The 27,859-nt window shown below is 39.0% G+C and overlaps 1 protein-coding gene across 2 annotated transcripts in view; it reads right to left on the bottom strand.

Moving 5' to 3' along the window:
* The window catches only part of TOX (thymocyte selection associated high mobility group box), a 223,689-nt gene extending 200,382 nt beyond the window's left edge, over positions 1 to 23,307 (bottom strand). Inside the window, exon 1 of one of the 2 annotated variants that reach the window (XM_008921386.3) lies at positions 22,787 to 23,307. In XM_008921386.3, coding sequence (XP_008919634.1) covers positions 22,787 to 22,888 — 102 coding nt within the window. In that variant the 5' untranslated portion in view covers positions 22,889 to 23,307. Of the gene's footprint in view, positions 1 to 21,202; positions 21,422 to 22,786 lie in introns of those variants that run through there. The other variant, XM_018080005.2, reaches the window with a different exon arrangement.
* Positions 23,308 to 27,859: the final 4,552 nt, after the last annotated feature.

Raw genomic sequence — 27,859 nt, 5'->3', positions numbered from 1 at the left:
CATTTCATACAAGCTATATACTATACATATCTGTCACTCACCTTTAGCATTTATGTTGATAAAACTTGTCGTGAAGGTTATTTTGACTTACTGGAAATGGGTTTTTTCAGAACATAAATTTTAAGGCTTAAGCAGACGCGCGTTAAAACCACTAATATGTTCTGCTAAGTCTCTCTTGTCTTCGCTCAGCCTCCTTACAAGGTTTTATGCAGTTTTATTGACATTTGAAATTCTGAAAATGTCAGCTCTTGGCAAGTGTCACAGTCTAAAAGTGTTATTAGTAGTTCTCTTAGGAAGTGTAAAAGATTATTTTATAAGAACAATTTTGTCTTTCAACAAACCTTTTGCAAATGATGTGACAACCACAGATTCTGCACAGGAAAGAAAAATAAACTGCAGATTCCTCAAATCATATTTAAGAAACAATTTTTTTAGTAAAGTTACATTATTTGGTGACTCAGTAGTCTGCATTCAAGTTGATACAATCATCACTTCCCAAAGTATTGCTAGAGGAGAAACACTGTGAGAAGAAAACTGTTCTCACAGTATGCTGCCTCATTTCTCCCACTGCTCTCATCTCTCATCTGCTAGTATTTGAACTGTATTTGAGAGTCCGACCCCAGACCTTCTCTAATAACTGGCCCTCCAGTCATTTTATGTTAGCTTGCAGCCAAACAGGTCTCCTAAGCGTTTTACTCCTGTAATCCATCTCTAAGAACAGTGATCCTTCCAGTATGAATGAACTCAGAAATGCCCTGGACCGCACCTTCTCTTCACTTGCAAACACCATCACTGGTGCTGGAACTCAAATTGTGGTGGGGATTAATGTACATCAAAGGTAGTTCATTTTCTTACCCTATGAGCAATGTATTAAAGTCATCCCAGACAGAGGGTGGAGAGATTTGTATCAAACACTTCAAAGAGCTAAACTGCATGTGTGCATCCCCAAGTAAGAAATTATAATGGCGCGTTGTTGTTCCAGTCCTCCACCAACAAGGCTAATGAGCTCCATCCTTGAACAACCAAAGACTCTCCAGAGTCAGGGGCAGCCTTCAAACTCATGCTGGTCACCACATCTTACTTTAGGCTAAGTTATTTACAGCTCAGAATGCCTCAACAGGGATTTGGAGGGAAGATGTGAGAGGAGGAAGAAAGGAGCATCTCTCTCACTTTCTATAGCAGTACACTTGAATTCCAGTGTATTCATTCAAAGGCTGATAAAATCTTGCCTAATTTTGAAGCCACACAAAATGCAAAGAACTATCAGTAAGTATCACAGGAGCACAAAAATCATTCATTCCACAAAACTGTTCTGAAAGAAATTAGTGTGAATCACTTTATCCTTAAAACTGAAAAAATACTGTCGTTTTAAATACTCAATATTATCATCCAAGAAAATTGGCCCAGGTCAAATGAGCAAATCTAAAAAATGAGATCACTAAATTTTCTTATCTTGATAGCTTAGTAATAAATAATGTGCTTCTATTCAATCTGTACATTAAGTCTTTCATGTGGCCTTAAGGCACTGTCTTATAGCTGTGCCCATTACAGGGTAGCCATAGAAACTGACACATTTATTTCTTGGATTAGTGTGCCATTGAAAATATTAATATAATGCAGTAAATGGGGATTTAATCTAATCTACTGATGCTAGGCTGAAGTTGCTAAAAGGTTGTATGTAGCTCCAGTAAAGGTAGAATACAGCTGATGTTTTGGTTACAAACACCATCTAAACAACCTATCACATTTCACACACTCCACTGATTCAAAAAGGTTATATGACACACGTAGGTTTGTCCACCGAGCAGGTACCTGTTTCATGTCCTAAGCCTTCTACCCAAAGCTAAGGTGTCAAAACTGAAAGTCATAAAGGAAGAGAAAACAGAGATGCTCTGCGTATTGTGTGAGCACGGCAAGCGAAGCAGCATTTCACCCTGCAGAAATGCAGGGCTGTACTCCATGGACGTGCCATTAGCAGCAAAGCCTATACCCATATAACAATCAACATTTTAATAGCAATCAGTTAATACCTTCATAGGAAAAAAAAGCAAAAGAGCAATATATGGAAAAGATTTTTAAAAATCTTTATTCTTGAGAAGCAAGATCTGTTGTTTTCTTAATTGGTAGGTCCCTAACAGGTCTCCATAAATACTAGGGTTTCCATTTCAGTAGATCACGTTTGACTCAAGTTCCTCATAATAATTCACAGTACTCAAGTTCTGACTCCCCTTTACTCTGCAGTATACTACATAAATTCAGAAGATATATTCTGACAGATGAAGCATTGTTGAAAAGCTAAGTACAGCACTTTGTCCTTGAAATGTTAACATGTAATGCCATAAAGTATTCAAATAATAATTTACTCAATCTTTCAGGGTAATTAATTAAAAGGGTTTAGGTGTTAGAGAAAATCACCTTGAGCTTGTAAAATTGGAATGCCTCCTCTTTTCTTTTCTGCATGCAAGCTGTTCCAATGGACTTACCACATGCTTTCCCAGTTATGGTTTTTGATTTCAGCAGATAATAAATAGCCAGGATCTAATTTTGCCATGTCAAAACCGATTATGTTTCACAAGAAAAGGTGGAGTGCTCACCCACCAGATGAAGGTGAAACATAAAACCACTTTTATTTATGTGATGTGTCCAAATTCAACTCAACCTGGCACTAGGTACTGGGAGTATGTAGACTTTAACTGTCATACAAATTTATGCATCCCTGGAAAATGTCAAATATAAACATAAATTTAATCAAGGAATGGAAACCTCTATTATCAAAGAAATAAACACAGTTTTTGACAACTAATATAAATTATCTTAATGCATTTTTCACTTATTTTTCAGAAGGTCAAAGAAAAGAAGAAGAAACACTGAACAGAGACATTGCTGATGAAAATATTTCAGGCAAGTCCCAGTCCAATTATTAATGCTGATGTTCCAAAAGGAATTCGTGCTCTTTAGCAACAGCATTGCATTCACATGTGAGAGTTTCTTTTCCCATTCATTACAATGGGATAAAATAGAAGGCTTACAACAACAGATAAACAAGCACTCTGTATTATTGTGTAGTTTTCCTCAGTTGAGTAGTCTTTGGACAGCATTTTAATGGCTGAAAAAAACCCTGCACATGATGAATAAGGATGCCATTCTCAATTAACATGGACAAAGGATCATAGCCATATTTGGCAAATGAGGTAGCTGTGGTGTAAGAAAAGCAGGAGTATTCACAGACATTGCCACATACATCACTGTCCACAAATCAAAACAAGTTAATGACATTTTTGTACATCTGCCCAACTACATGACTACACGTTAGTCTGGCAAATACTTCTTAGACCCAAATTAAATAATGCAATGATTATAGTTAATATTTACTAAATATAGTGTTATTAATTTATACAGCACTAAACATGGATGTTACCAGTATATAAATAAATTATGAGTACTGAACCAAAACAGTCAAAGTTACAAAATATATTATCTTCATCAAATGTCTGAGCACTACAAATGCTACTATCCATAGATTTTCCATTAACATATATACCATGGGGGAGGAAGCATCAGACCGTTATCCATTCTCCATAACAAATGCACTGACAATTTACTCAGCAACAGCTCCCAACAGCTCCCCTCTCAGTCAGCCTCCACATTGTGCACTGGTACACATCATGTCACCAACACAGAAATATCAGCACCCGTTGAATAAATGGGTCTGAGACAAATAGATCCCAATTCCAAAAAATCCCAGGTAAGACCAGCTACCACAAAACTTTTTCAATAAACCCATATACCATCAGAAATACGTTGGATATATTATATATGGAAATTCTACACTTTGGCCATGCAAATTGAACAAGATCTCCCACACCACCAAAGTCCAACAAGAAGTCTGAAACTCATTAGCAAACACTGGGGCAAAAAAACTACAGTTCAACCCACACCCAGGAAGGAACGGGATGCTGAACATTTACTGTGAAGAACCTCAGTCAAGGAAGATTAGTAGCACACACTGGCAGTCTTTACTGTTCAACATCAGAAAACTCTTTCCTACCCAGAGATGCTTTCCATGTAGAATTTATGTATCAGTGGTTATGCACAAGCTTAGCATACCACGCATAAACTTCACAATTAATTAATTAACTACATTAATTTTAGATGCTTGGCAGTCACAAACTAAGGCACACTGGCAAGTCAGATAAACAAAGAAAAGGATACTTTGAGCAAACATCTGTTACTTATCTCTACTGCTAAACTGATCATGCCAGTTTTATGGAGGATTCCTATCCCAAAGCTTTGCCTGTATTTAAGTTTTAGGAAGCAACCAGTACAGACCTTTGTCACAGTCACATCTAAGCTTCTAATTTAAATATTGACACCAAGACATTTTTTTGAAGATATTCTTAAGATTGCGAAAACTGGTATCTCATTTTTTTAACCCACAAGTCTTGTTTATCCATAGTTAATAACCTGGATCCTGAAAGGTATCACTGCTCAACTTGCATATTTCTTTCTATCATATCATTAATTTTTTGTCCAAATTTGTGCAAAGTAGAACTTGGATGGTTTTCGTCTGATTTTTTTTTTAAAGATCTCACTTTTCACTTTTATGGGATCAGTTTTCCAACAACTGAGCTTATCAGCCACATCTACACTGCTAGTAATTCAAAACCATGGCATATTTATTGATTCCAAAAACCTATTACATGATATCACTTACATTCCTGTATTTGATTAGACTGAGTTATTGGAGGAACTAACAAAAGATTACTCAGAACTCAGCGGAGAGCTTATATAGATGTCATCTTACCTGACATCTAGACTATTTGCTCTTGCACCTTTATTTATAAGTACTGCACACACAGACCAAGTTTTGCACAAAACAAGTATCTGATGCAACTTCCTCTCCATTCTGTTATTCCACTACTAAAAAACCCAATTATAAGAGCTAGGTTGTAGGTATAAAATATTTATCCACTTTTTTAAGATAATATTAATGAACAACTACATAAAGTTGTATCGATGAGTAAGATGTGTTACGAGTGAACATCATCCAAGTTCAATTTAAACCTGAGCCATACATACTACCTCTAAATATAGGACACGTAAGATATTTATATATAAATATAAACTATGCACTTCTTTGGACACAAAAATGCCAATGAGTTTAAAACATGAATATGTTCATTAGATTTAAATTCATCCATTACAGAAAATATTTTGACATGTATCCTAAGAATAGTGTTTTTAAAACAGTTCAATGCATTAAATATATGCAAATTTTGACAGTCAAAAATGCATACTGAATTGATGAGATACTATCATTCTTCACAATCATTGCAGCCTCTAGCTAGATACAGATTTTTTATGACAGATAGAAACTTTTCCTTCTGTGTATCTCATATTCTCAGATTTCTACTTCAAACTGATTCCTGAAACACTTTTAAAGACAGACTTAAAACTACTGCAAACTAGAATTGTTGTTATACACTTCAGTTAGCCAAGGTTGCCAAAGCCAAATCATATTCAATCTCTTTTTAAGTAGAACCGCTTGCCACTGGAATCACATCCATTGCTAAATTTTAGGACATGTACATGGGGCTTGCACACACAAAACCTTTAGCACCCATATCAATTTGAAGCATATCCACTCTTTTGAAAAATCCCCAAGTAATTTTAGGGCACAGTTTCAGAACTGGCTAAAACCCATTTAAAATTGTAACTAAAAGGTGAATTCTATCAACTCTCTGCTTGCCAGATGTCCTACAGTCACATGGCAAACCAGAGCAGCTCACCAATTAAGACAAAAATTTAGTCTGAAGGACTAGGAAGCAGTAATGTCCATTTGCTTTCAAAGTAGAGTATCTTTACAATAAGGTATCCTGTGTGGACATAGAAGTGTCTTCATGGAATGTACAACAGTCATAGTACCATAAATTCACATCATCCAGGTCCACAGCACTCAACCACAAACACAGCCTGCTGTAGATCACAGCAACAAAACTATAACATAGGAAAAGGTGGAGAAGCAGATCAAAGGAGCAGAGAACAAACTCCCTGTATCAGGAAAATACACTGATTTTTTTAATCACTTATGCAAGGATTTTGAATTTGAAATGGGTATTTAAAGGAAACATGGAAATTTTTACAAGTAGTTGGTCTTCAAGGAACTATGGAGATGTCCCATGCAGGCAGCAACCTGAATCACTCCATGAGAGAGTATCCCAGATTCATGTGGGTCACGTTTCTGAAAGCTCCAAGTGAGAACATGCGGATGGAACGACATGCAATTGTTTCACAACAAAACCAAGTTTCCTAACATGAGTTTTCCTCAGCCACTGAAGTTCTCTTACAACTACCAGCACTCCTTATCCTACTTACCGAGAAAAAGACTTGTAGGGAATCTTGCAGGGAGTATTGCCGAGAGGCAGTGTATCAGTGGGTTTGAGCATTTGTTTCTTACCCCAGATTAACAGCTTGTGTGTGCCTCTGTCTTGCTAATGAAATCCCCTTTGGATTGATCCACTACACAGGGAAAAATAAAACTAACTGATTCTTTTTTGAGGAAAGAATAACTCAAATGAACCTCAGACATAGTTTTGCAACTTCAGGAGGGACAGATAAAATGTGATGTTGTAACTGTGATAGCTAATACTGGTTTAATATGTTAAAATCTTTGTGTTTGATGGACCTTGGAATGCAGATGTACTTATAGGAAAAACAACAGTCAGCAGAAAATGAATTTAATGTTCGCAGTAAGGTTTCTTTAGGGCCAGTAAGTATAAAACACAATAGTCCTGAAAATTAACCCCAGATGTATCATTTTGTTAATACAAGAAATGTGCAGGATATCTAGAACACTAAAGTTTATGTAAATCTTTATGTAGGGAAAAGTGGTACCTTAGATAGGGTTATATACCTGACCTGAGGCCAAATCACAATCCTTTAAAATGTGAAATTCCTCTGGACATCAGTGGCATTTTTCCTAGGGTAAGAGCTGCAAGGCCAAGCTGGTCATTAAAATATCCTGGTACCACAAGCCTCTAAAAGCCCAAGCAGTGATAACGTCAGAAGAGTTGTTATTTCTGTACCATAAAAAGAAATATTCTAGAGACATTATTACATTTAAATGTATTCTGATATTGCATTCTGCTTTTCCATCTCAGCAGACACTGTTCCATCTGAACAAGATGGACATAACACAGAGCACGGTATTTTATATTAAATACAGTTATAAGGGAAGAACAGCAACCTTGGAATGACTCACTTGCAGGACCAATTCATAGGTTACACTGAGTATGAAAGGCAATTTCAGAATAGTGGTGAAAGAAAAGGAGTTTTATAACAGAGGTGATACAAACTAATTTGGAGACTCAGATAGAGAGAGAACAGAGAACACAATGTACTGTACACAGTTCAAGGGAGGAAAGAATGGTTACTTTTTCAAATACAGTCCAATTCTGTTCAATACTGTAACAAAATCATTTTGAATGCTGAAACATATTAAAAATTCAATACTAAAAAGACAGCAGCTTTGTAGTTGTGCTGCACTGAGTCTAAACACAAGATACTAAGAACAGGAGACTGTACTAAGGCAGGACTGGTGACAGACACTGGCAAACAAGTGGTGCATACAGAATGTAATGACATATTCAGGAGTGTATTTCAGCCCATGTACTAAAGTACTGAGAGGGTAAAGTTTTGCGCACGGTGGCATTCCTCATTGGGATAATGGGAAAAAACGGTTAGAAAATACAAGATGTGTTTAATTATTTTACAAACAGCTTGTCACAGTTCTGTATCCTAGATGATACAAATCTTTGTCAGGAAACATTTAATGAAGTTCACCTTTTAAAATCTAATGCAACAGACTTAGCACTAAGACTCTGTAAAAATAGCACCTTCTACCAATGAACTGTACCACATAAATTGATGTTCATGAAATGTTATTATAATCTGAAGTCTAAAACCACAAAGGAAGAAAATTCCAAGTTAAAATGAAACTTCATCCTTAGCCCACCCAAAAGTGTTTAGATATAGCAGGGCTTGCCAAAGAGTAATAGTCCTATATACAAAATATGCTGCCATCACTAGAAATTTCAAACTAAATATGGAATTCCAGCTCTAATTCTGACCTTTCTCTTCCCTGTTTTTATGGGTATAAACCAGTCTTTTCATTATTCCAGCACCTGTGTGGTTAATAATTTTAAGGTAACTCTTTTTAATTATTTCTGTGCAGAATTCATTCACCAGCTTCTCAGCTAAATAATCAACCCCAGAAGAAGAAAAAACAAAAACTAAATAGTAAAATTATCTTTATGGAGTACTGTGGAGTGGCCCTAAAGGAAAAAGAATTCACACAACTGAGTGGCCCACTCCTTGTACTTCAAACTTGTCAGCTTCGTGGGGTTTTTATTGTTTAGTTTTTTGGGTTTCAGTTTGTTGGGTTTTTTTAAGGGCTAGAGGCATAAGTTATTGAACGACTAGATAAGGGCTGAAATAAGACCTGCTGTTGAGGAAGAACAAGCTGCTCATCCAATTTAAGAGATAACAAATTGTGATGTGGAGAAGAATGATTTTCTCAGAGATGGGGAGGAAGGGGGGTGGGGAATGGGACATGAGATGGCATAGCATTTCATAGTGTTCCTTTAGACCTCCTCCACAATTAAATTTGTGTTGAAGGACCTCTCTGTCCACAGAAAGAGAGACTGCTCTTTCTCTCATCAGGTTCTATTTGTGGAGAGACTACTTTTCCCTGTTTCTCTTACATGATCTCATCTATATAACAGTCACAAAAGCATTTCCTGATATTTTTGTGTTCTACCTTCTTAAAAGACAGTTCCTGTCAGGAGACGGTGAATCAGCTGCTGAAGCAGCAGCCTTTGTTGCAGGATGTCAGGACTTCTAGAGAACATGAGTGAGGAAAGTAGCAGATGAATGCAGCAATGGAATAGCAAACATGATGTTTCATGGACTGAAGAGAGAAAGGAAAGCACTTCTCAGAGAAAGCCCCTGGAGCTCAGGGAGTTTATTCCATGAGCCAGCAAACATTGCCTGGAATCATGCAAGTCCACAAAAAAAGCAATGTATGTATCATAAAGACCTCCATAAATCCACATTCACAGAACTTTTAACACCCAAGAACTCAGGGTAAAAATCAGTCTGTCTGGGGCACACTCCACACACCCCTTCTTCACTGACAGCATAGTTACTTCAGGACCCTCTCGTGGTGTCCCTTCTCAACTAGACACCTGGTCAGCTTTTCCCTGGAGATAGCTCTGGTGCCCATACTGGTGGAAATGTAATCCGGCTTTAGCCAAGACCAGTCAGAAAAATCTGCTTTCTACAGGATAGCTTCATGTTTTCTTCTGTTCTAGCACAGATTCCTAATCCCTGGGTGACAGATACTCATTCTAAGGTTGCAATTCACCTGCCTTTTCATTAGGGAGAATATGTGAAACATAAAGGAGGAAGGGATTGTCCTTTCTTAAGTGAAACATAAGGGCAGAAAGGAAACCAGTGTTCAGTAATGTTAAAATACAAACACACGCTTAAACCAGCTCTTTTCCTTAGATGAGTTCCTTAAACACTCAGTGCCCCCTTTCCCTGCTGTCCTCTCCCACACTTGACTGAACAACAGTCAGCTACCAGAGTGTGTGGAAGGCTCATGTTTACTCACAGTGTTACATCCTTACCCAGAATAAGACCTGATGATTATGATACTCTTCTATTTTTAACTCCTAATAAATAGAAATATGCATTCCAATACTGTATTTTCAGCTTTTTACAGGTCCATTGCAAGCTCAATAGTAAAAGTAAGGAAATATTCTGATAAGTGAATGGTAGAAAATAATGACCAGAAAAATGACAAAATAACACACATATTCTCATGTTTGATCCAAAATCTTTAGAATGTAAGCATACCTCATGACAGCCTGTGTCAAAGTATCCACAGACTGAAGGAACTGGTAAGAGAGAGACCAAGATTTTACTAGCCACAGCAAGACTTGGTGCTCCTCTCACTCACCATGACAAGACTCTCCCTGCTACTAACAAGAGTTAACTCTGCAGTAGAAAAATCTGTGCGGAAAAATCTGTGCAGCAATGCTGAAGTGACTCAAATACTCCTAACAGACAACAACAATGAATGTCATGGATATGATCCAATGAATTAGCAACACAAAAAAGAAAGTATTTTTGAAAGAATATTATTTGGTTACAAAGTCAAGTGGTCAAAATGTAGAAAATGCCAGATTTGAGGCTGCCTAAAAGCCTAAGTCAGCTGCCATTTGCAACTGCATCAATGATAAAGTTGCAATGGTGTGTTCACTTATTCCACATCTGCTGTTTTACTTCATCAGTTCCTGCCAATGACAACATAACAAAGAGCAAAATGAAAACATCCTTAAATCTCTCATTTCCAGCATTAAGGTGTTTGACTTTGTAACTGAACAAAGTCCTAAACAAATGAGGTCCTTGCAACATCAATGTTGTAATCTTCTCAACATTATTACAAGAGTTACTATGGTGACTTACAAAAATGGTCCTGGTGTTAGTCCAAAATTACACCTTCAGGATCCACTCTTATTTTTATCAAAAACTTAGTTACAAGCTTTATCACGTTAACAATCTAACAATGAAAAATAAATATAAAAGTTCTTCACTTCTTTCAGGTTCTGACTTTCAAAGTCTAGAGTTTTCCCTGGCTTTGGGAGCCTTGTGGACCTGGTACTTTATTTTTCACTTACAAATCCTGAAAATCCGTGGCACTGTCAGTTCCTAATACATCCAGCCATCCACTGATGTCATATATTAAGTCAGAAGGGGTCTACTTAATTAGAAATAAAGGAAAATCTGGTTGGTTTTCTTCTTCAGGTATTGACTGTTTTTAAGCACTCCTAAGGGTTTACTGATGTTCAAGCTGTAATTGGGCGAGATAAACTTTAATTCAACACAGGAGTGAACAAACTCCATATAGGTGCCATGGTTAAACAGTATGTTGTCAGACCAGGTGATGTGCCCTCAACAATGCCCTCAATGGCATCCTCCATTCCCATACTTTTTACCCAAATATAACCTGAAAGTGTGAGCTGGTCTTACTCAAAGAGTGAAAGAGCAAAAGGGAGTCAATTTTTTCATTCAAAACAAACCAGGACAAACCAGGAAAGAAACTTTTTGATTAATTAACAATTCCTTCCCCTGGGTCCTCCCAGAGAAATGCAACTGTGATCCCCCTTTAGATTTCAATGTCCCTGCACGGGCACAAAACACCAGCTCAGCTAAAAGTTCCTCACAATTGTCCTGTAGCTGTGCTTTCAGTTGCCAATGCTTTATGAGCTTTAGAAAGAATACAGTCAATGCAGTGGTTTCTGATGTAAAATGAAACCTGGAATCTAATTTGAGACATCAAAATCTAATTGCTATTCATAAGAATGAATATTTTGCTTTGTTACATTTAAGTGATATTACAGCTGATATTATTAAAACTCAGTTTTATTATCAGACTTAAAACTGAGGTCCTTATCAAGGTAAATCTCCTCCCAAATCAACAGTGTTGCTCAAAGAGTGTGGATCAAAACCAGTATGAATGAGAAAGCCCACCAACTCTCACATACACATGAAGAAACCCTCATCATATCATACCCCCAAATCTCTGTAAAGGTGCAAGCACAAGGGTAGCCTGCCTCAGTAAATTTTTCCACTCACTTTACCTTTTTTTTTTTTTAACTGATTTTGTTCAAAATACTTTTGAGGGGGAAAAAAAAGGTAAAAAGATAAATACACTTCAGGTAGCAAATGCCAGAAGAAAAATATATTCCAGCAGTCTTTGGCTAACTTAGACTTGATATGAATTTACATCCTCAAAACACTTCTTAATTGTATTAAAATTTTCTGAAAACTCATTGCACACATTTTTCTTTCAAAATTCACAAGAACCTTTCTCTTTACAGTCCATTCTTCACTTGCATGCCCTTTTTCTCTCTCATTAGAAAATATATCAATTGCTTATTTAAAGAAAAAGTGTTTTGGCATGGCTGACCTGTAGAGATACACAGCTAAGCAGAGTCAGTGAATCCACTCACTCTGATATGCACACATGATATGCAATTAAAATCTCCATTCACATTCCTACGGGGTTGTCAATCAAGAGAAAAGCCTTTTTGACAACATCCAGTGAAGCGTACCAACTAACTGCTGAACAGGAACTTAAACAGTAACAGCTTTTGTTACCAGTAAGAACGGATTTTACCAAGATTGGGCTCAGTTTCTAAAGAAATAATTATGTTAAAATTTTGGGGCTTTTCATTAAAAATTAAAATGTGTCACAAAGCTATTGTGTGTGAAGGTATCATATTATGTAATACATGAGGGTTATCAGATATATGTGAAAAAAAACCTTCTAACCTCTCTTGACTGTAGGAAACAATTTATCCTTTCATACTTAGAACAATGAACAATGATTACAAGCTCATTTTTAGTGAGAAGAGAACATTATTCTAATTGCATGTTGTCTATTTGGTAGGCATCGAATATCTTTTCTAACATTATAAGCTGCCCGGTCGCTAAACTAACACTAAATGGCCTGCTACTGCCAAAAATGATACTGTGAACAATTTATTACTGACACACTGGAAAATTATGTGGCTCAATTATAAGTATTTGCAACTCCTTGCAAATATCCTGACTTTCAATTTATGATAACAGAGGAAAAGTCTTTGTTAAACACTGAAGATGCTAACATTTACTTTCTAATACCCAGTAAGATAATGCACAACTTGTAAGAGCATCCAATCTGTAAAGGTAAAACCAGTAAAAATAAATAGGTTGTTAGCAATCTGCTGTTTGTGTTTTGAGCACTAACCTTGAATTACAGTTTTCAAACATGCTAATATTATTAAATATTGAAATATTTGCCCTCTTGCTTATCACACTCCATAACTGAAGAGAGAGCAGATGCATCCTGACTATTAACAGTCATGACAAATTGCCTTACTAATGAATGTTACACACTGAAAGTGCCATAACTGATTAAACCACAATTTCCCACTACCAGATAGAGAGAGACTTGGGAACTCCAGCAGTGGACAACTCTGATGTTCTGCCAACAGGCCTTCAGGGCACAGTGTGGTATTTAGAAAAACACACTGTAAATTCCATATGAATATATTCTAAAAGACTATGTGCATACAACAGGTTTTAAAGAACATTAGATGAAACAGCTTAGATTCGTAGCCGATGAGCCATGCAAAATGGATGTGTTTTAACAATTTTAGAATCATTACAAGGCTGCATTGGAGAATATTTCTGTTGGGTTCCTCTGCCCCTCTCCCCACCTCCCCAAACATTGCTTGTGCTTTGCTTTCACATAAAATCTTTCTTTTGTCAGTCTCTTTGTCGGTGTAAAATTGGCAGTGGTTCAAATTCAAAGCACTCCTATTCATTTACTGACCATTAAACCAATGTCATTCTAGTTCACATCAGCCAGAGAGCTAAGCTCTAAAAAACATAAAAGACTTGCTTCACCACTGATGAATAATGTGTACATTTTTACAGAGCTTAAACCTTAACGCTTTGCCTGAAACTAACAATACAGTATACCTTATCATTCCTTTTTCACAAGCAGGCAGCTGCTGAAACGCTTGCCACTTCAAAATATCAATTGCTTGCCAGAGTTGTCCTCAACACACCCTGTCAAACTCATGTATATTGTGCAATGAAAATGGTGCAGGACTGAAAGCTAGAAATTGTGTCAAATTCTGCTGTAAGGGTATGATGTGCAAAGAACAATGTATGACAACCGTAGAGACTACAAACAATAGCAATGGAGCCAGACACTACATATATCACAACTGTGCCTGTACATATTTTATTGTATGTATTATATATTTAAAGCATGACAAATGTGTCATTGTAGCTATGTGCTACACCAAATAGAAACCCTTCAGCTAGCTAAGCTTTTTCATTCCTCTTGATGGAAGTGTAGTGGTATTTTTCTGCCCTCTGAACATTTGTTTGTAAATCACACAGCACAAAAAAAAAAATTAAAATCAGGTTTTCAAAAGAAGTAACCGAAAACAAAAGGCAATACTACAAGATGAGAAAATGAGATTTAGTTCAATTAACACTTTTGGTTTTCTCTACGGACACATAGCCAGGCTACCTTAAAGAATATCTCAGGCTATGCAAGACAAATACAATATCACTGCACCCATAAATTACAGTGTGCCTAATTTTAATGTAGATAAGTGCTGGCCTATTGATTTGCATGTTTCCCTGGCAAAATGGAAATCCCATGTGAGTATGTTCTTTGTCTGTAGAAAATGCATTTTAAAAAACCTTTATGAATACAACAATCTATGCTAAAAAGGAAAACATAAGTAACTAGTATAAAATTACATGTGGAACCTAGAGGAAGTAGTGCTCATACACACATATGTATACATGCATCTCTCTGTGCACACGTGAGAATGTGTTACACAGTCACATAGTTTTTTAGCATGTTGTTAGAATTTCTATAAAGACTATTAAGCAATGAAAATTCAGGCTCTAAACAGAATCTTAAATTAGTTGATGAAAAAAATGAAAACTGTCAAACTAAGTAACAAAATAAGTTAATGATAAAGTGACCATGGAATGCTAGTCTTAAAGAAACAACACATGGCTGTGATGAAAAAGAAAGGATGAGTTCAACAGCCCAGAACAGCATGTAGGTTGCAAAACCTGAACACACAGTATTCCATGAGGGTCATTAACTGATATAAACCTAACCAAAATGAATAGATACACCATTAAGGTGTTAATAAATATTTTGGAAAGAGAATGGGTGTTTTAGGTGCTCTGGGTTGCTGACCTTTGCTGTGTTTATTAGTGGGACAATGATGCATTATTAACACACAGCAGCTGTACCTGAACTGCTGCCATGAACATAATAGCCTTTTATAGCCATCAGGGGAGTGAGATAGGAGGCCTTTATTAACCACTACACATGATTAGCACATTATGTGAACTTTAGTAGGCAAATTATCTCTTATTGAAATATAATGTTTGTTATAACTAATTGTAAACATGATTTAAAAAACTTCTCAATGCAAAACTAAGAGTTTTACTGCCATTTAGTAAATAACTGGCTCAGCCATTAAAATAATAATTCTTCTTTTCCTTTGTTCAACCTGTAAAAACAACTGTGCCTCACAAAAACTTATTGCACTATGATAAAAACACTGAAGTAAATGACTTCCACATCTTGAATATTATTCTTGAGAACCGTAAAAAAAACATAAACATCTATTTCCAACACAATTAAGAAAACTGCTAGTGAAGAAAAAAGAACTTGTCTTATATTTTCCTGTAAAGATTACAGGCAGTTCTTAAAAGAATCAGTTTGCCAATACATTTTCAAGAGTTAACTTGAAAAAACAACACCATGATTTACTTCAAAGAGCTTAATTTTGGGTAAGATTATCCCATTAGCCTTCGCAACTGAACACAGCACTGAGAGTCCATTATGAGCAGTCTTTTATGCCCTAGCAGAAAGTCATTAACATAAAATAAATCATTAGCTTTGATATTAAGCCTCTACTATCTGCAGGTTTCTATGACTAATGCTCACAACTTTGTCTGCCAAATGATCAATTATACTTTTTGGAAAGGTTATCACCCCTTTTCACCATTGTTTTTCCATTTTCTATTTATTATTATTTCAGGTTGAGGCAAACACAAGTATTGTATGACAAACAAATGTTTTCTCTTGTTCATGAACACAAACCTACACACTTTTGGCAACTGTGAACAGAATATGACTTCAAAAACCCAGTTACTTACAGTACAGGATAGAAATTATGTATTCTCAGAGTAAGTTCACTTCCTTCAAACTCAGCAATATATAACAAAGCAGAAATCTGCCTGTGTATATACATATAGAGTAGCATAGATACAATAGGCATTTACATGTTTATATAATCTTCTCTTCTGCCAGGAACTGTCTGGATAAATCTTTTGCTTCACATTGCAGACTTCATACTTCCTTTACTGACCCATTTCCCTAAGTACAGGTTATCACTGTCTGATTTCAGAGTTCTGATTTCTTCTTGCATATAGAATAAGAACTGGAGTTCACTGCAGATTTTCTTAATATAACAAAAATACATACCAGCTACAGTAACTTTCATTTAACCTTTAAGACCATATAATCATCAACAACAATAGCAAGAGACAAAAGTACCACCAGAGCAGCTCAATTTCCATGCTTAGCCAGTACTACCTCTGAAAAAAGCCACTCGTGCCACTTTTGATTGGTGGAGAGTGGTTTAACAGTCAAGAATGTGAATGCTAAAACATTCTGACATTTCCACTAACCTGGACTTGTCAGATGCTCATGTAATTCAAGTATGTTTTGCAACTTAGAAAGCAGCGTGTTTCTTGGGAGGAAACCATACTACAAGTGTCTGTGGCAAATCAAATAGCAGAATAGCAGCCCAGGGAGAAATACTAAATGAACAGTTCAGGAACAGTGTTAGCGTATGTGCAATTGAAAGATAAAATACAAATATTATTAGAGCCATATGAAATTCAAATGATAAAAATAAACTACTTACTGCAAACATAAGAAGCAAAAGAAAACCACAGACATTGCAAATATCGATTGCACTAAGATGTCTGCTGAAAAGCAATTTTAAGTTCGAAGGTCTAAGTCAAGACTTAAACATTTTGTTCCATGCCCTGACTTATTAACTGAAAAACTGATCACTACTGATGAACATAAAAGGCAGATATTCCAGTAGAAGGGGGACGAGAGTGTGGCAGGGCAGTGTTTGTTGCTGCTGCTACATAATCTGTGCCTAACCATAGAATAATGCAACGCTGCCGTTTTCGAACTGAACGCTGTAGGGAAAAGCATTATGACCAAGAAAATCTCATTTGGGTTGATGTGAATTCCATGCCTGAAAGTATTTTGGAAGCATTGCTATAATTAAGAGTCATTTGGCGAATCTGTTATAAACCATGTTTTGGAGCAGTTTGTAACTCAACGTTTTTAATGAGAAAACATTCCTTGGGCAGAAAATCGGTACCCAGTTGCATAACTAAAACAGTAGAATAGACTATTTCAGTTGGAAGGGATCTACAGCAATCACGCAGTTCAACCGCAACAACAAAACATTTAAATCTAGGCTATATTTAAAATAAGTACTTTAGTGTATGCAGTCCATGCTAGACATTCAAAGAGCATGTGTCCTCTTCAAAAAGATAAACAAAGCTGCCACTAATTGCCTCTGCTGTCAGTTCCAGAAGCCAAGGTCTGCACTGATCCAGGGACTACCCTCTCACCACACGAAGTGGTGCTTTCAGGTCACTCTTGAGCCGTGCTGAGAGTGCCGTCAAAGGAAGCTTTTTACTTCCAACGTCTAAGCTTTGTTATATCTACCATCAATACGGGATTTAAATATCCAAGAATTTTTATCTAAATCCTACCATGATTAGGATAATTCTCTTCTTAAACATAAGTTGTGTTTTAAGCATAGTGTGCTTTCAAATGCTTCTCTACATTCTCAGCAAGACAAGATAGTCCTGCTAAGATGGGAATCTGAGGATCGGAGGGTACTCAGTTCTTCCCAGGTAACATGCCCAACAAGCCCCAAATTCAACAGCTGTGACTGCCCAGTCTTCCACAGTTATCACCTTCTCAAATGCAGCTCCAGCTGCTCTTTGGTTTAATGTAAACAACAAAGGTACTGCGTATGTAGTGTAGTGTTTAGCTAATTCAGCATTCTTGGTAGTTTACTGTTTCTACTTTTTTCAGAAGACCTCTTGATAGGCTGATGGAGGCTAATGCCCTAGAGTTGAAATGCATCATTCTGTAAGAGAATAAAACATAATTCCTCTGAAGGAACTGATGTTTCGCAGAAAGAAAAAAAAATTGCTGCAAGTGCTTTGGTTTATAGACATCTTTGAGAAAGATTTCTCAAAAGCACACACATAAATTGTTTTCTTTATTCCACTAAAGTTGGAACCACTTCTTTTCTGAAACACTGGAATTTCAGGAGGCACACCTGAGGCTTGCCCAAAACTCTAACACTACATACTAAGGTCTAGTAACACAGGAAAGAAAAGTCCATTTCCCTTCTTCCTATGTGGTATTTTTGAAACTAAAACCCTTAACACTTGAAAATCAACAGTCAGCCATAATGCAACTGTTCAATCTTTCCTTTAAAAAACAGCAACAAATTTAAAGTATGATTCTAATGCAGCAGAGGACAAGTAGTTCTTTAAGTGAAAAAAATACATTCAGAATAAACAATATGAGCATAATCTAAAATGCTGTCAAAACAGTAACACAGCATTTCAACTTTAGAGCTGCCCTTCAGAGCACTTGCTTGTCACAATTCTGAGTTTCAGATAGAGACTGGATGGAAGAATGCCACTGGAAATAATGTACACTTTGTAAACAGCCATGGAACATTGTATTTAGAGTAGTCTCTATGGTAGAGTTAAGTTTACACAATAAATTAGTCTAAATGCCGAGTATAAATATATGCACTTTTGCTCTGTGGAATTCTGATTACGAGTGGGATTTTACCTGCTTACAAAGCACTGTATTATATCTCCTTATCCACTTCTACCCAATGCCACTGTTTTTTTCATTTTGAAAGGTTTTGCTTCCCTCTCCCTCCTTTTTCCTCTTACTCCTCACTTTAAAAACAACTACAGTCTATCATTTTACCTCTGCTGTCTGGCTGTATTTTTCCACTGCACTGACAACTACCAGTGAATACAAGAAAGATGAGTTGTAGGCTCCCGTATTTTTGAACAAGGTAGCAAATCACAGAAGAATCCAGTGCATAATTCTGCAGGGCTAACCATTGGGAGCAGTAAAGACCATTATTTTCTGCCTACTGTTGGCAGAGGTCAGCATCCCTGTCATTAGCTGTGTCAAACTATAATTATATAACTGCACTTTATGTGAGCAGATATCTGAAAACACTGCAAAGTTGCAAGTATTAAAATTAAAATATACCAATCCTTCTTACAGTACTGATCAAAGCAGTCTTTGGAGATGACACTTCAATGTAGAAAGCCACAAGGCTGTTATTTATTGCTCTTTACATAAACATTTAAACTTATCATTTCAAGCAGCTCAAAATCAGTGGCCATATTCTTCTATCAAATTAAGACACTTGGATTATCAAAGTTATTTCTTTTATAGCATTGAACTCAATTACGGAATGTGATGCTTCCCAAAATAAACTTCAACCGAACAGACTATTCACATTAGCCTGTACATATCTGAAATGTAATTATGCTTCAAGTTTCAAGAGTCGAACAGTACAACCCCAACCCTAAATCTGTCCAATGTAAGAGCTCCACTATGTTATTTCAAAGGCTGACCTATATACCACAGCATACCGTCCATTCTGTCTGTTTGTATAAGAGATACCTCACACAGTTGTCATAACCAACATTGTTTGCATTGTTCTTTCACTTTTCTCTCTTCATGGGTAATGCAAAAGAAACAAGGAAAAGTCTGCATAACAATATATGCAGAATATAACGAGCTTTCACAGCAGATACAGAAATATTAGGCTAAGATGCTTAGAATGCTATTTTAGGTTTATAAAATAAAGATCTAAGCAGTCTTCTGAAACAAAGCCTGTCAACTGAAAATTGTAAGATAAGACGTGAATGTTTGAATCTACATTATTGCATTTTCCTTTGGCTACAGAAAAGTGCATGTCAATACCTCCCATGCATGTGCCTGGGAACTCTTATACTATGAGCAATCATCTGACCAGGAAAAAAACTAGCGCTAACAGAACAATTAGAAAACCTAAAAGGCTAAGCATTTGTGGAATACATTCTAAATTACCAGCAGCTCAAGTAAACTTAAAATGTAAAGAATCTAAGTCTGGTAAATTTGTAAAAGAAAATGCATCACCAAAACCCAGGTATGAAAAATAGGGCCAAATCCTCTAATAAGGGCCAAAAGCAAGTTTTAACTAACTTTACAAGAACCAAAATCCAGTTTCGAATGAGTTTTGCAGGTTAAGACCTAATGAAGATCAGCATTCTGACCCAGAGCGTGGATCCATCATACTCCATCATCTCCATCTCCTTTCCTGGGAGAGATCACTCAAGCAAACACTCAACCAAATACACCGAACACAAAATTCTGCAGGTCTCCTGCCCTTCAAACTCCCTAAATACACAGAGCCTGAAAATGAGTGACAGAGCAACACTGTAACATGACGACACGTTTAGAACAAGTCAGATAAGTTTTCACAGCAATGTTAATCATGCTGGGTGAAGGGGGTGAAAACCGAAATGTTCACTAAGTGTATGCCTCCAAAGGGGCCTGGCAAACCTACTCTGTCCATTTAATGTAATCAGTGGTCAGTGGCAAAGACATCTGAAAAAGACATTTGTTCAATACTCAGTATCTTATACTGAAACATTCTTGGTAAGTCTTTTCCAAGCATAAAACATATGTCTTATGACTGTGCACTTTTAAGCACATTATCAGTTCAGGCAAAGTGAAATAGAAGAGTTGCAACTTGTCTACAGAATGAGTGTCTCATTTGCATTTAAAAAGAACAGTTTGCTCCCTCATACATGGCATGACTTGAAAGAAGCTTTAGCCAGCTAGTAAAGAAATTCTGGAAACGACTTTCTAAATTAATTTATTCGATTTGCAGTGCAACACACCAAAAATTATTTAAGGAATTTAATTGGAAAATGATTTAATATATTAAAGTAATTCCTGATTTTCCAAAGCATTTAACTTTTAAATTAAATCTGGTACACTATCTCAAGAATGATGACTGAAATGTGTATTCAAGTCATTACCTTCTTTCTGAAGCTTTAAATCATTGATAGGTTTAATAACGTCTGTCCAGTTTCACTGCCAAACGGGTCGTCAAACACTTTGGTGCTTATGTCATTAATATCAGCCCAGGATTTTCACATGGCAACATTGCACTGTTACAATTTACAGAACTGACAATAGAGAAAATAACAGCAAGCCATAGAAGAAATGCAGCAGTAGCCCCATGATTACTTAGAGCACTAACAAAAAAATAATGCACACATAAATGCTCCTACGCATCTGAACTCTTCCTGCTGAACAAAGTTCATTCCTGGCACAAACTTCCAGTCTATAGGGCAGGTTTACCAGATGCTGCAAAACAGTTACTTAAAACAGTGCTAACAGTCATACCTCTGGGATCTCTCTTGAAATATCCTTAGGCATCCACCACAAAGGGCCAGATTTATCCCTGGATTCTATAACTCCATTGAGTATATGTGAAATGCAGCCAGGATGAATTTGGTCCTTTCTGTTGTGATTGGTAGATGCGACCATGTGGGAAATCTTTCCGGAAAACTGAGAGGGCTTCACCCGGGCGCCGCAGCCTCCGCGCCTCAGCACAGACACACGCTATTTTGCTGTTTATCTCTGAATCGAGGCAGCTGCTCTGCGCCGATTGAAAAGGCACGGCCTCGAACGGCTCTCTCTCGAACACCGGTAGAAACCTCACAATAAGCCCGGGCGCAGCACCGCGCAGCTGTCGCCGCTGGGCGAGCGAGCCGTCCCATGGCCGGCTGCCGGGCGCGGAGCGCTCCCGCCCCCTCGGCCAGCCCGCCGCCCCCCGCACCCGCGGCCGGCCTGCGCGAGCCCGGCGCAACGCGGGTTTCGCTTAGCAAAAGCCATCTGCGCCGCAGCGCCTACGCGCTGCCACTGGGCGGGCGCTCCGCAGACGATGCGCCCGAGATGCCGCGCAGCCTTTTGAACACATCGCTCTCTCCCGGCTTGCTCCCCCCTTGGCCGGGGTGTGCTCAAAGGAGTGCTCTGGGCAACTCGCACTTCCCGATCGTTTCCTACAGCCACCGTTTTATGCATGTGCAAAGCCCATTCCGTAACAGCAGAGAAAGTGCAGCTCATGCATAAAGCACCAGCTGGCTCAGGCCACAGCGGCAGTAACAATGCAGGAACCCCAGCCCCCTTCCTCGGCAGCAAAAGTCACGCAAAGTGTTCCCGGACCGTAGCACCAAACTCTCGGAACCAGACTCAGGATTTGGGCGAGCGCGGGCCTCCTCTGTGGTTCCTCCTTCCCCTGGGCTCGGGAACGTAAAACTTAGGTCTGCTCAGGTACTGACCCTATTTGCAGAGGTTTAATCAAGTTACAGAGAAATCGGTAAGGCAGTTGCACAGCTGGGACAGTGTCGAGCCAATGTTCTGAACCGACTTGTCACCCCTATACACACTTATTGTGCATATAGAGAGATGTGTATGTGTATGTATGTCACACGCATACAAACACAGATACCCAAACGCGCTCCCGGCACCGCCAAGTACCGCTTTGACACACGAACTGCAGGGCAGAGTTTTTGCCGATTTGTGGGGGGCGCGATCTTTCTCATTAACAGAAGCCTTGGAAATTCAAGTCCCCCGCATCAGCATCCCCGTCCACGCCCGTTCTCCGAAAGATGTTATGGAAAATGCCTACCACCCACGCCCCCCGCTCCAGCCGCCGCCCCCTGACTACTCCGGGGGTTTTATGTGGCGGTGCCTGCGAGGGGACAGCCGGTTATGTGTGTCCGGCGCACGCTACGGAACGGCGGACGGGGCGGCATCTAGCCGCTCCCCAAACCCCGGCAAGTACCGCTGCCCTCCCTCCGCCTCGCCCGGGAACTTGGTGCGCCGCTCGCCAAAGCGCAGCGCCCGCTCATGCAACACGCCGCGACAACAGCACACACCGACAGCACAGATAAAACACCTCGGACGACACAAAACACGAGTCACCTTGTTGCAATAGTAGGGGTCCAGGCAGGGGGAAGGTCCCAAACAAGGCGTATCAGGAGCGGCTGCAGGCTGAGGAGGTGGCGAATAAAATCTTACGTCCATTTCACTAAAACATCAAGCAAACTCCTTTCCTTTTCTTTGGGTCGTTAATGTTGGTGCAAAAAAGGGGGGAGTGTGAGTGTATGTGTGTGTGAGGGAAGGGGGGGACACACGAGACTGAGAAGGATAAAAAAGAGGTGCCTGACTTCAGTAGTCAAACACCTTCCCTGCCTCACATCCGTTTGTGGTTTGTAAAGAGAGAGAGAGGAGAGGAAAAAAAAAAAAATCTCTTCCAAAAAAGCACCGGTCTGCAGATGTCTGCGAGAGAACCCACGAACCCTCCTTCTTCTACGGCAGGGCAGGTAACTTCGAGTACTTATTGTTTCCCCCACGCATCGGCACCGGGGCGCTCGCTCCGTGCGTGCCGCTCTTTATGGGAGTCTCAGAGTTGGTTCGCTTCTCCCTCCCTCCCTCCCTCTCGCTTGCTCCCTCTGTTCTTTTCCCGTTCTTTCTCCTTTTTTTTTTATTATTGTTGTTGTGATTGTTGTTATTTTTTATTTGGTGGTTTTTGGTAGCCGTGTGTTTTGGTCGCCCTTCACAGTGAGGAGTGGGCCCTTGGGGTGGGGGGATAAAGGGGGAGGCGGCGACAGCGGCCGGGCCCCCGCGTACCCCGGGAGTGAGCGGAGAGACGAGGCGCTGGAATGGCCGCCCCGAGCCGCCGGCTCGTTCGCGCTCGGCTCGCTGCGGCTCAGCGCTCGGCTCGCTCGCGCCCATTCTCGCGCGGCGGCTGCAGCGGACGCACGCGCTCCGCCGGGCAGCCTGCTGCTCGAGTGTAGTCCTCACAACACAGGGCCGGCAGAGACAGCAGCGCATTGCGCGCGCGGGCACGGGGCTGCAGAGTCGGGCGAAGGGGGCGCTGCCGCAGCCCGCCATTCCGCCCGCCGTCCCGCCTTTCCCACCCGCCTTCCACCGCCGGCCCTCCCGGCGCCGCTCCGCCCCGTCCCGTTACTATGCAAATCATCCGCGGCGACGGCCGGGCCAGGCCGGAGGGCCGTGGAAGGACCGCGCTTGGGGAGAGCGAGCACGGTTCACTGGGCCAGCCTCAGGCTGCCAGTGTGGCCGGGGACAGGTCCCTTGAGGTGCTTCTGTGAGACCCCCGGCCCATCTCCACGGCCGTGTTGCAAAGATGGGGTCAGGCTGCCCTGGCAGCCTTCTGAGGTTTGCTGGGTCGAGCTGCCAGCAGAGTCCATAGTCTCCAGTCCCAGCAGAGTGGAAGCCATTGCCCAGAGTTTGTGGTGGCAGAAGTACGCTGTGATCCATGTGCATGCCCCAGAAACCAGGAAACAGGCGAAAGTGTAAAGCACCAGTGAAATACCTCGTCAGCCGGGATCTGCCCCCGGGATCTGCCCCATTAGATCGTGGTGGTCAGGCCTGGCCCTGTTGTGGACAGTACTGACACAAGGCATAGGAGGGAAACTTGAGGAGATGGGCAAACTGAGAGGGGAGGAAGAGGAAGAGAATGGGGCAGGGAAAATGAAGAGGAGCTCAATTAGCTGCAAACAGGGGTGCTGACAAAGGAAAGTTGGGAATCCAATGGGATGCGGGAGAGGGATTGATGAGCAAAACAAGGTTTAACAGGCAAAAACGATGAAAGAAAGGGTGACTTCAAGACACTATGAGCATTCCCACTGAGTTTCCTGCTGAGTCTCTGGTAGTTTTAATCAGGACAGAAAGGATGGAAGAGAAGGAGTACAGGAAGGACGCTGTACTGATCTTAGATAATGCCCAACAAAGGAATTGTATTATGAAAAAAAAGGAATGCCTTTCCTTCTTTAAATGAAAACAAATTAGTGAGGGCCACAAAAATAAGCTGAGATGATGATGTTTAACACGAATGGTTACATTTATCAATACGAACATTTCCACCACAAAACAGGTGAAATCTGAAGAACTTTTAAAAAGATTTGTAATGCATATTGTCACACAAAGCTGTCTTCTTGTCACTGAAAAAAATAAATCCATGGTAAAGATTTCAAAGGGACTCAATATTACGGGGGAGAAAATCGCAAATTTCAGGTGAAGAAATCACTGTTTGTGTCAGGTTATATGTATGTATATGTATTGAGATGTATAATTTGCACCTCACATATTTTGATAATGTAAAGAGTCTTTGAAGATAACGTTAAATCATGACTTTTTTCCATGTCAAACAACCTGCTTTTAGTAAAGTCTAGTTATCTGGAAAAAAAATACATAAGTAATGTAAACAAAACTCTAGAGAAAGCAGGTTTGAAGCAATATTCCTATTTCAGGATTATTTGATCAAAAACATTTCTGAAGATTCTTGGTTGTCAGTTCAACACAGTTTAAGTTTGATGGTAATAAATGTTTTTCTTAAACATGCAATTACAAATAGATCTCAGTTGCTTTCTTTTTAATAATGTTTGAAACCCTTATGGCATTGGAGAAAAGCTTGAAAACATGACCTAGAAAAAGCTCCAGAAAGCAAAGGAAAAGACATTAACATATTTAAAAAAAAAAAAAAGCCATCATGATTTTTTGGCAACTGACTCATTATTTTGCATGTTTGGGATTAGACATTTTGAAAGTTAAAAAATCCTAAAAAAGACTTTCCTTTGCAAGAAATGTACTTGACGCCTGACAGATATATCACTGCTGCAAATGGCTGATATGTGGACCATAATTTGACAAAGTGAATGGGAGACAGATTGCAAGCTCCGTATTGAAAAGCTGCTGTTGAGAAACTTGTTATTCATGGACAGTGGATTAGTTTTAAGCCTGTTGTGGCAAGAGGTGGTAGAGATGTACCCATTCTAGATGTGTTGGTATAGGCAACCTGTTGTATGCAGGCACAGCAATGCTAATGCAAGCCTGGAGATGTCAATACCAGAATGACTAGAACATCTGATAATGAAAAGTAGAGAATTAGCTTTCTATTTATGTGAAATATTACTGACTATTGCCTTAAGAAAGGCTTCAAGTTCCTAGGAGTCTGTAGGAGTTTACAACTGTACCATTTGCTTTGCACAGCACTTCAAGTTATTTTCAGTACTTAATGATGCAGGCCCTGAGAGGTTATAAAATTTTTGCTGCTACTTACAGAGATGATTTAATCATTGAGATGGTAAAAACACCTGAGATTTGTGGCAGTTATCGGTACAGTTTGTAAAAATTAAAAAGCTATACATATTAATCCGTTAAGCATTCTTTTGTTTTGTAGGGTACATTTTCTCTAGGGTTTCAGAATAAGGTATTTGTGGATAGCAGAACCGAAAACGTTAATACTATTGTAGGTTTTGCCTCTGTGGACTGAGAAAGCAAGCCCCTTTGCAGGATAATTCAAAGGTATATCAAACTTGACCACTTTAGCTCATGGAAGTGCATTTTCTAGAAAAAAAAGTTGCAACAGATTTAAAAGAATGAATCAGTTTTTAGAAACTTAAAAGGAAGGAACATTTGTTCAGAAGGGCATTGAGTTTTTAAAGCCATTCAACATTCAAGTGAATGTCTCCAAAGTCTTGAAAGAGGTTCCTATACCAGCAGATGAGAACAGTGTCATTGCTTTTCTTGTATAAATAGGAACAAATGCTTTGAGGAACATGATCTGTATCTGCCAATAGTAAAAAAGTTATTCTTTTAAATGCTATCTGCTGGAATTAGACTACGTAGTGTGAATATTCTCCATGAGACAGAGAACTCATATGACATTCCTTACCAAACAGCACTGTGGATGCAAGAAGTCTAGATAGCCAACTGGAAACCTAAGGAGGTCATTAGATAGACAAACCATAAATGGATCAGTAATTCCACTGGGCTGAAAATAGCTGGAGGTAGAGACATGGGGGTAGGGAATGGGGGGAAGTATTGTACACGCTTGCCCTCAGTTCGGGCTGTCACACCTAGAGCCATCATTGGAGGGAGAGTACTGGTAGGGCAGACCCTTGGTGTGAACCTCTCCAGCCTTTTGCATGTTGTCATTGGCACTGTGCAATGGTCAGACAATTAGAATTAAAAGAAACAAGTAAGTAAGTATGTCTGAGATGACAGGTTATTTTCTTGAGTGCCCTAGTGTCTGACCCAGCTGGTTTGACTAGTATGTTGGGGGACTATCAGCAGACATAACTCATGTTCTCAGCCAAAGAGAAATAGAAGTATCTTAGTTTAAAAAATAATCTAGCCCAACATCTTTTTGTTTTAATCTGACATGTATATACCCAGTTTTATTTGGTATCTCCAGATGTCTGATCATCTATTATAAAGAGCAGACTTCTTGATTTTCCTAGGAAGAAGGAAATGTGAGACTGTAGTGATAGCTTATTATTTATTATACATAGGCTAGACACCACAAGAATCTCATAATGAGACTGTGTCTTCTTTAAGGAAAAGTTTTCTTCTCTGTATTTTTAAAAACAGCTGGATTGGAAAATCATTTTGCTTTTTGTTTTGTGAGCTGTACTTCAGTAGCCCAGAGGAACAGATAAACTAAAAGGGGACCACTGAGATTTTGCTGAGAAAAGCCCTCATGCTGAAATTTTTTACTTACTTACTAACTTACGGGACTGTTTATCTTTCAGAACAAAGGTCAATGCTTATCAATTTCTAGATAGTAGTTAATTAGATAATAATAGGATGAAGGGTCTTTCCCTTTTGTGTGGATGTCCTGTTTCCTGTTCTTAAACTGGATATGACACTTGGATCTGGGAAGATACAAAATATAATGATATTAAGATTATAGAATATTTTAAGCAAATTAATCTGTTGTTTTCATCAGAATGAACGCAAATGCTTTTAGAAACTGATCCATTTTAAGTGTTGACATTCTGTGGGTGCATTTATAAGTGAGCACAAATCAATGTGAAAAAAAGATTTTCAATATGATATCAAAGCCTTAATAGTGGTGATATATATTTTAGAGTATTGAAACAGTTTGTAAGGCTACCTAATAGTGTGGCAAACCATGTGTTGCCAAACATGTAATGAAAGAGGCAGCTATTTTACTATTTTAGTCATTGC

The sequence above is a fragment of the Manacus vitellinus genome, unplaced genomic scaffold (genome assembly GCF_001715985.3).
Source record: "Manacus vitellinus isolate BGI_N305 unplaced genomic scaffold, ASM171598v3 scaffold_1_pilon, whole genome shotgun sequence".
Lineage (NCBI taxonomy): Eukaryota > Metazoa > Chordata > Aves > Passeriformes > Pipridae > Manacus > Manacus vitellinus.
The sequence above is the reverse complement of the archived record's forward strand: the minus strand, read 5'-3'. Positions and strand labels throughout refer to the sequence as shown.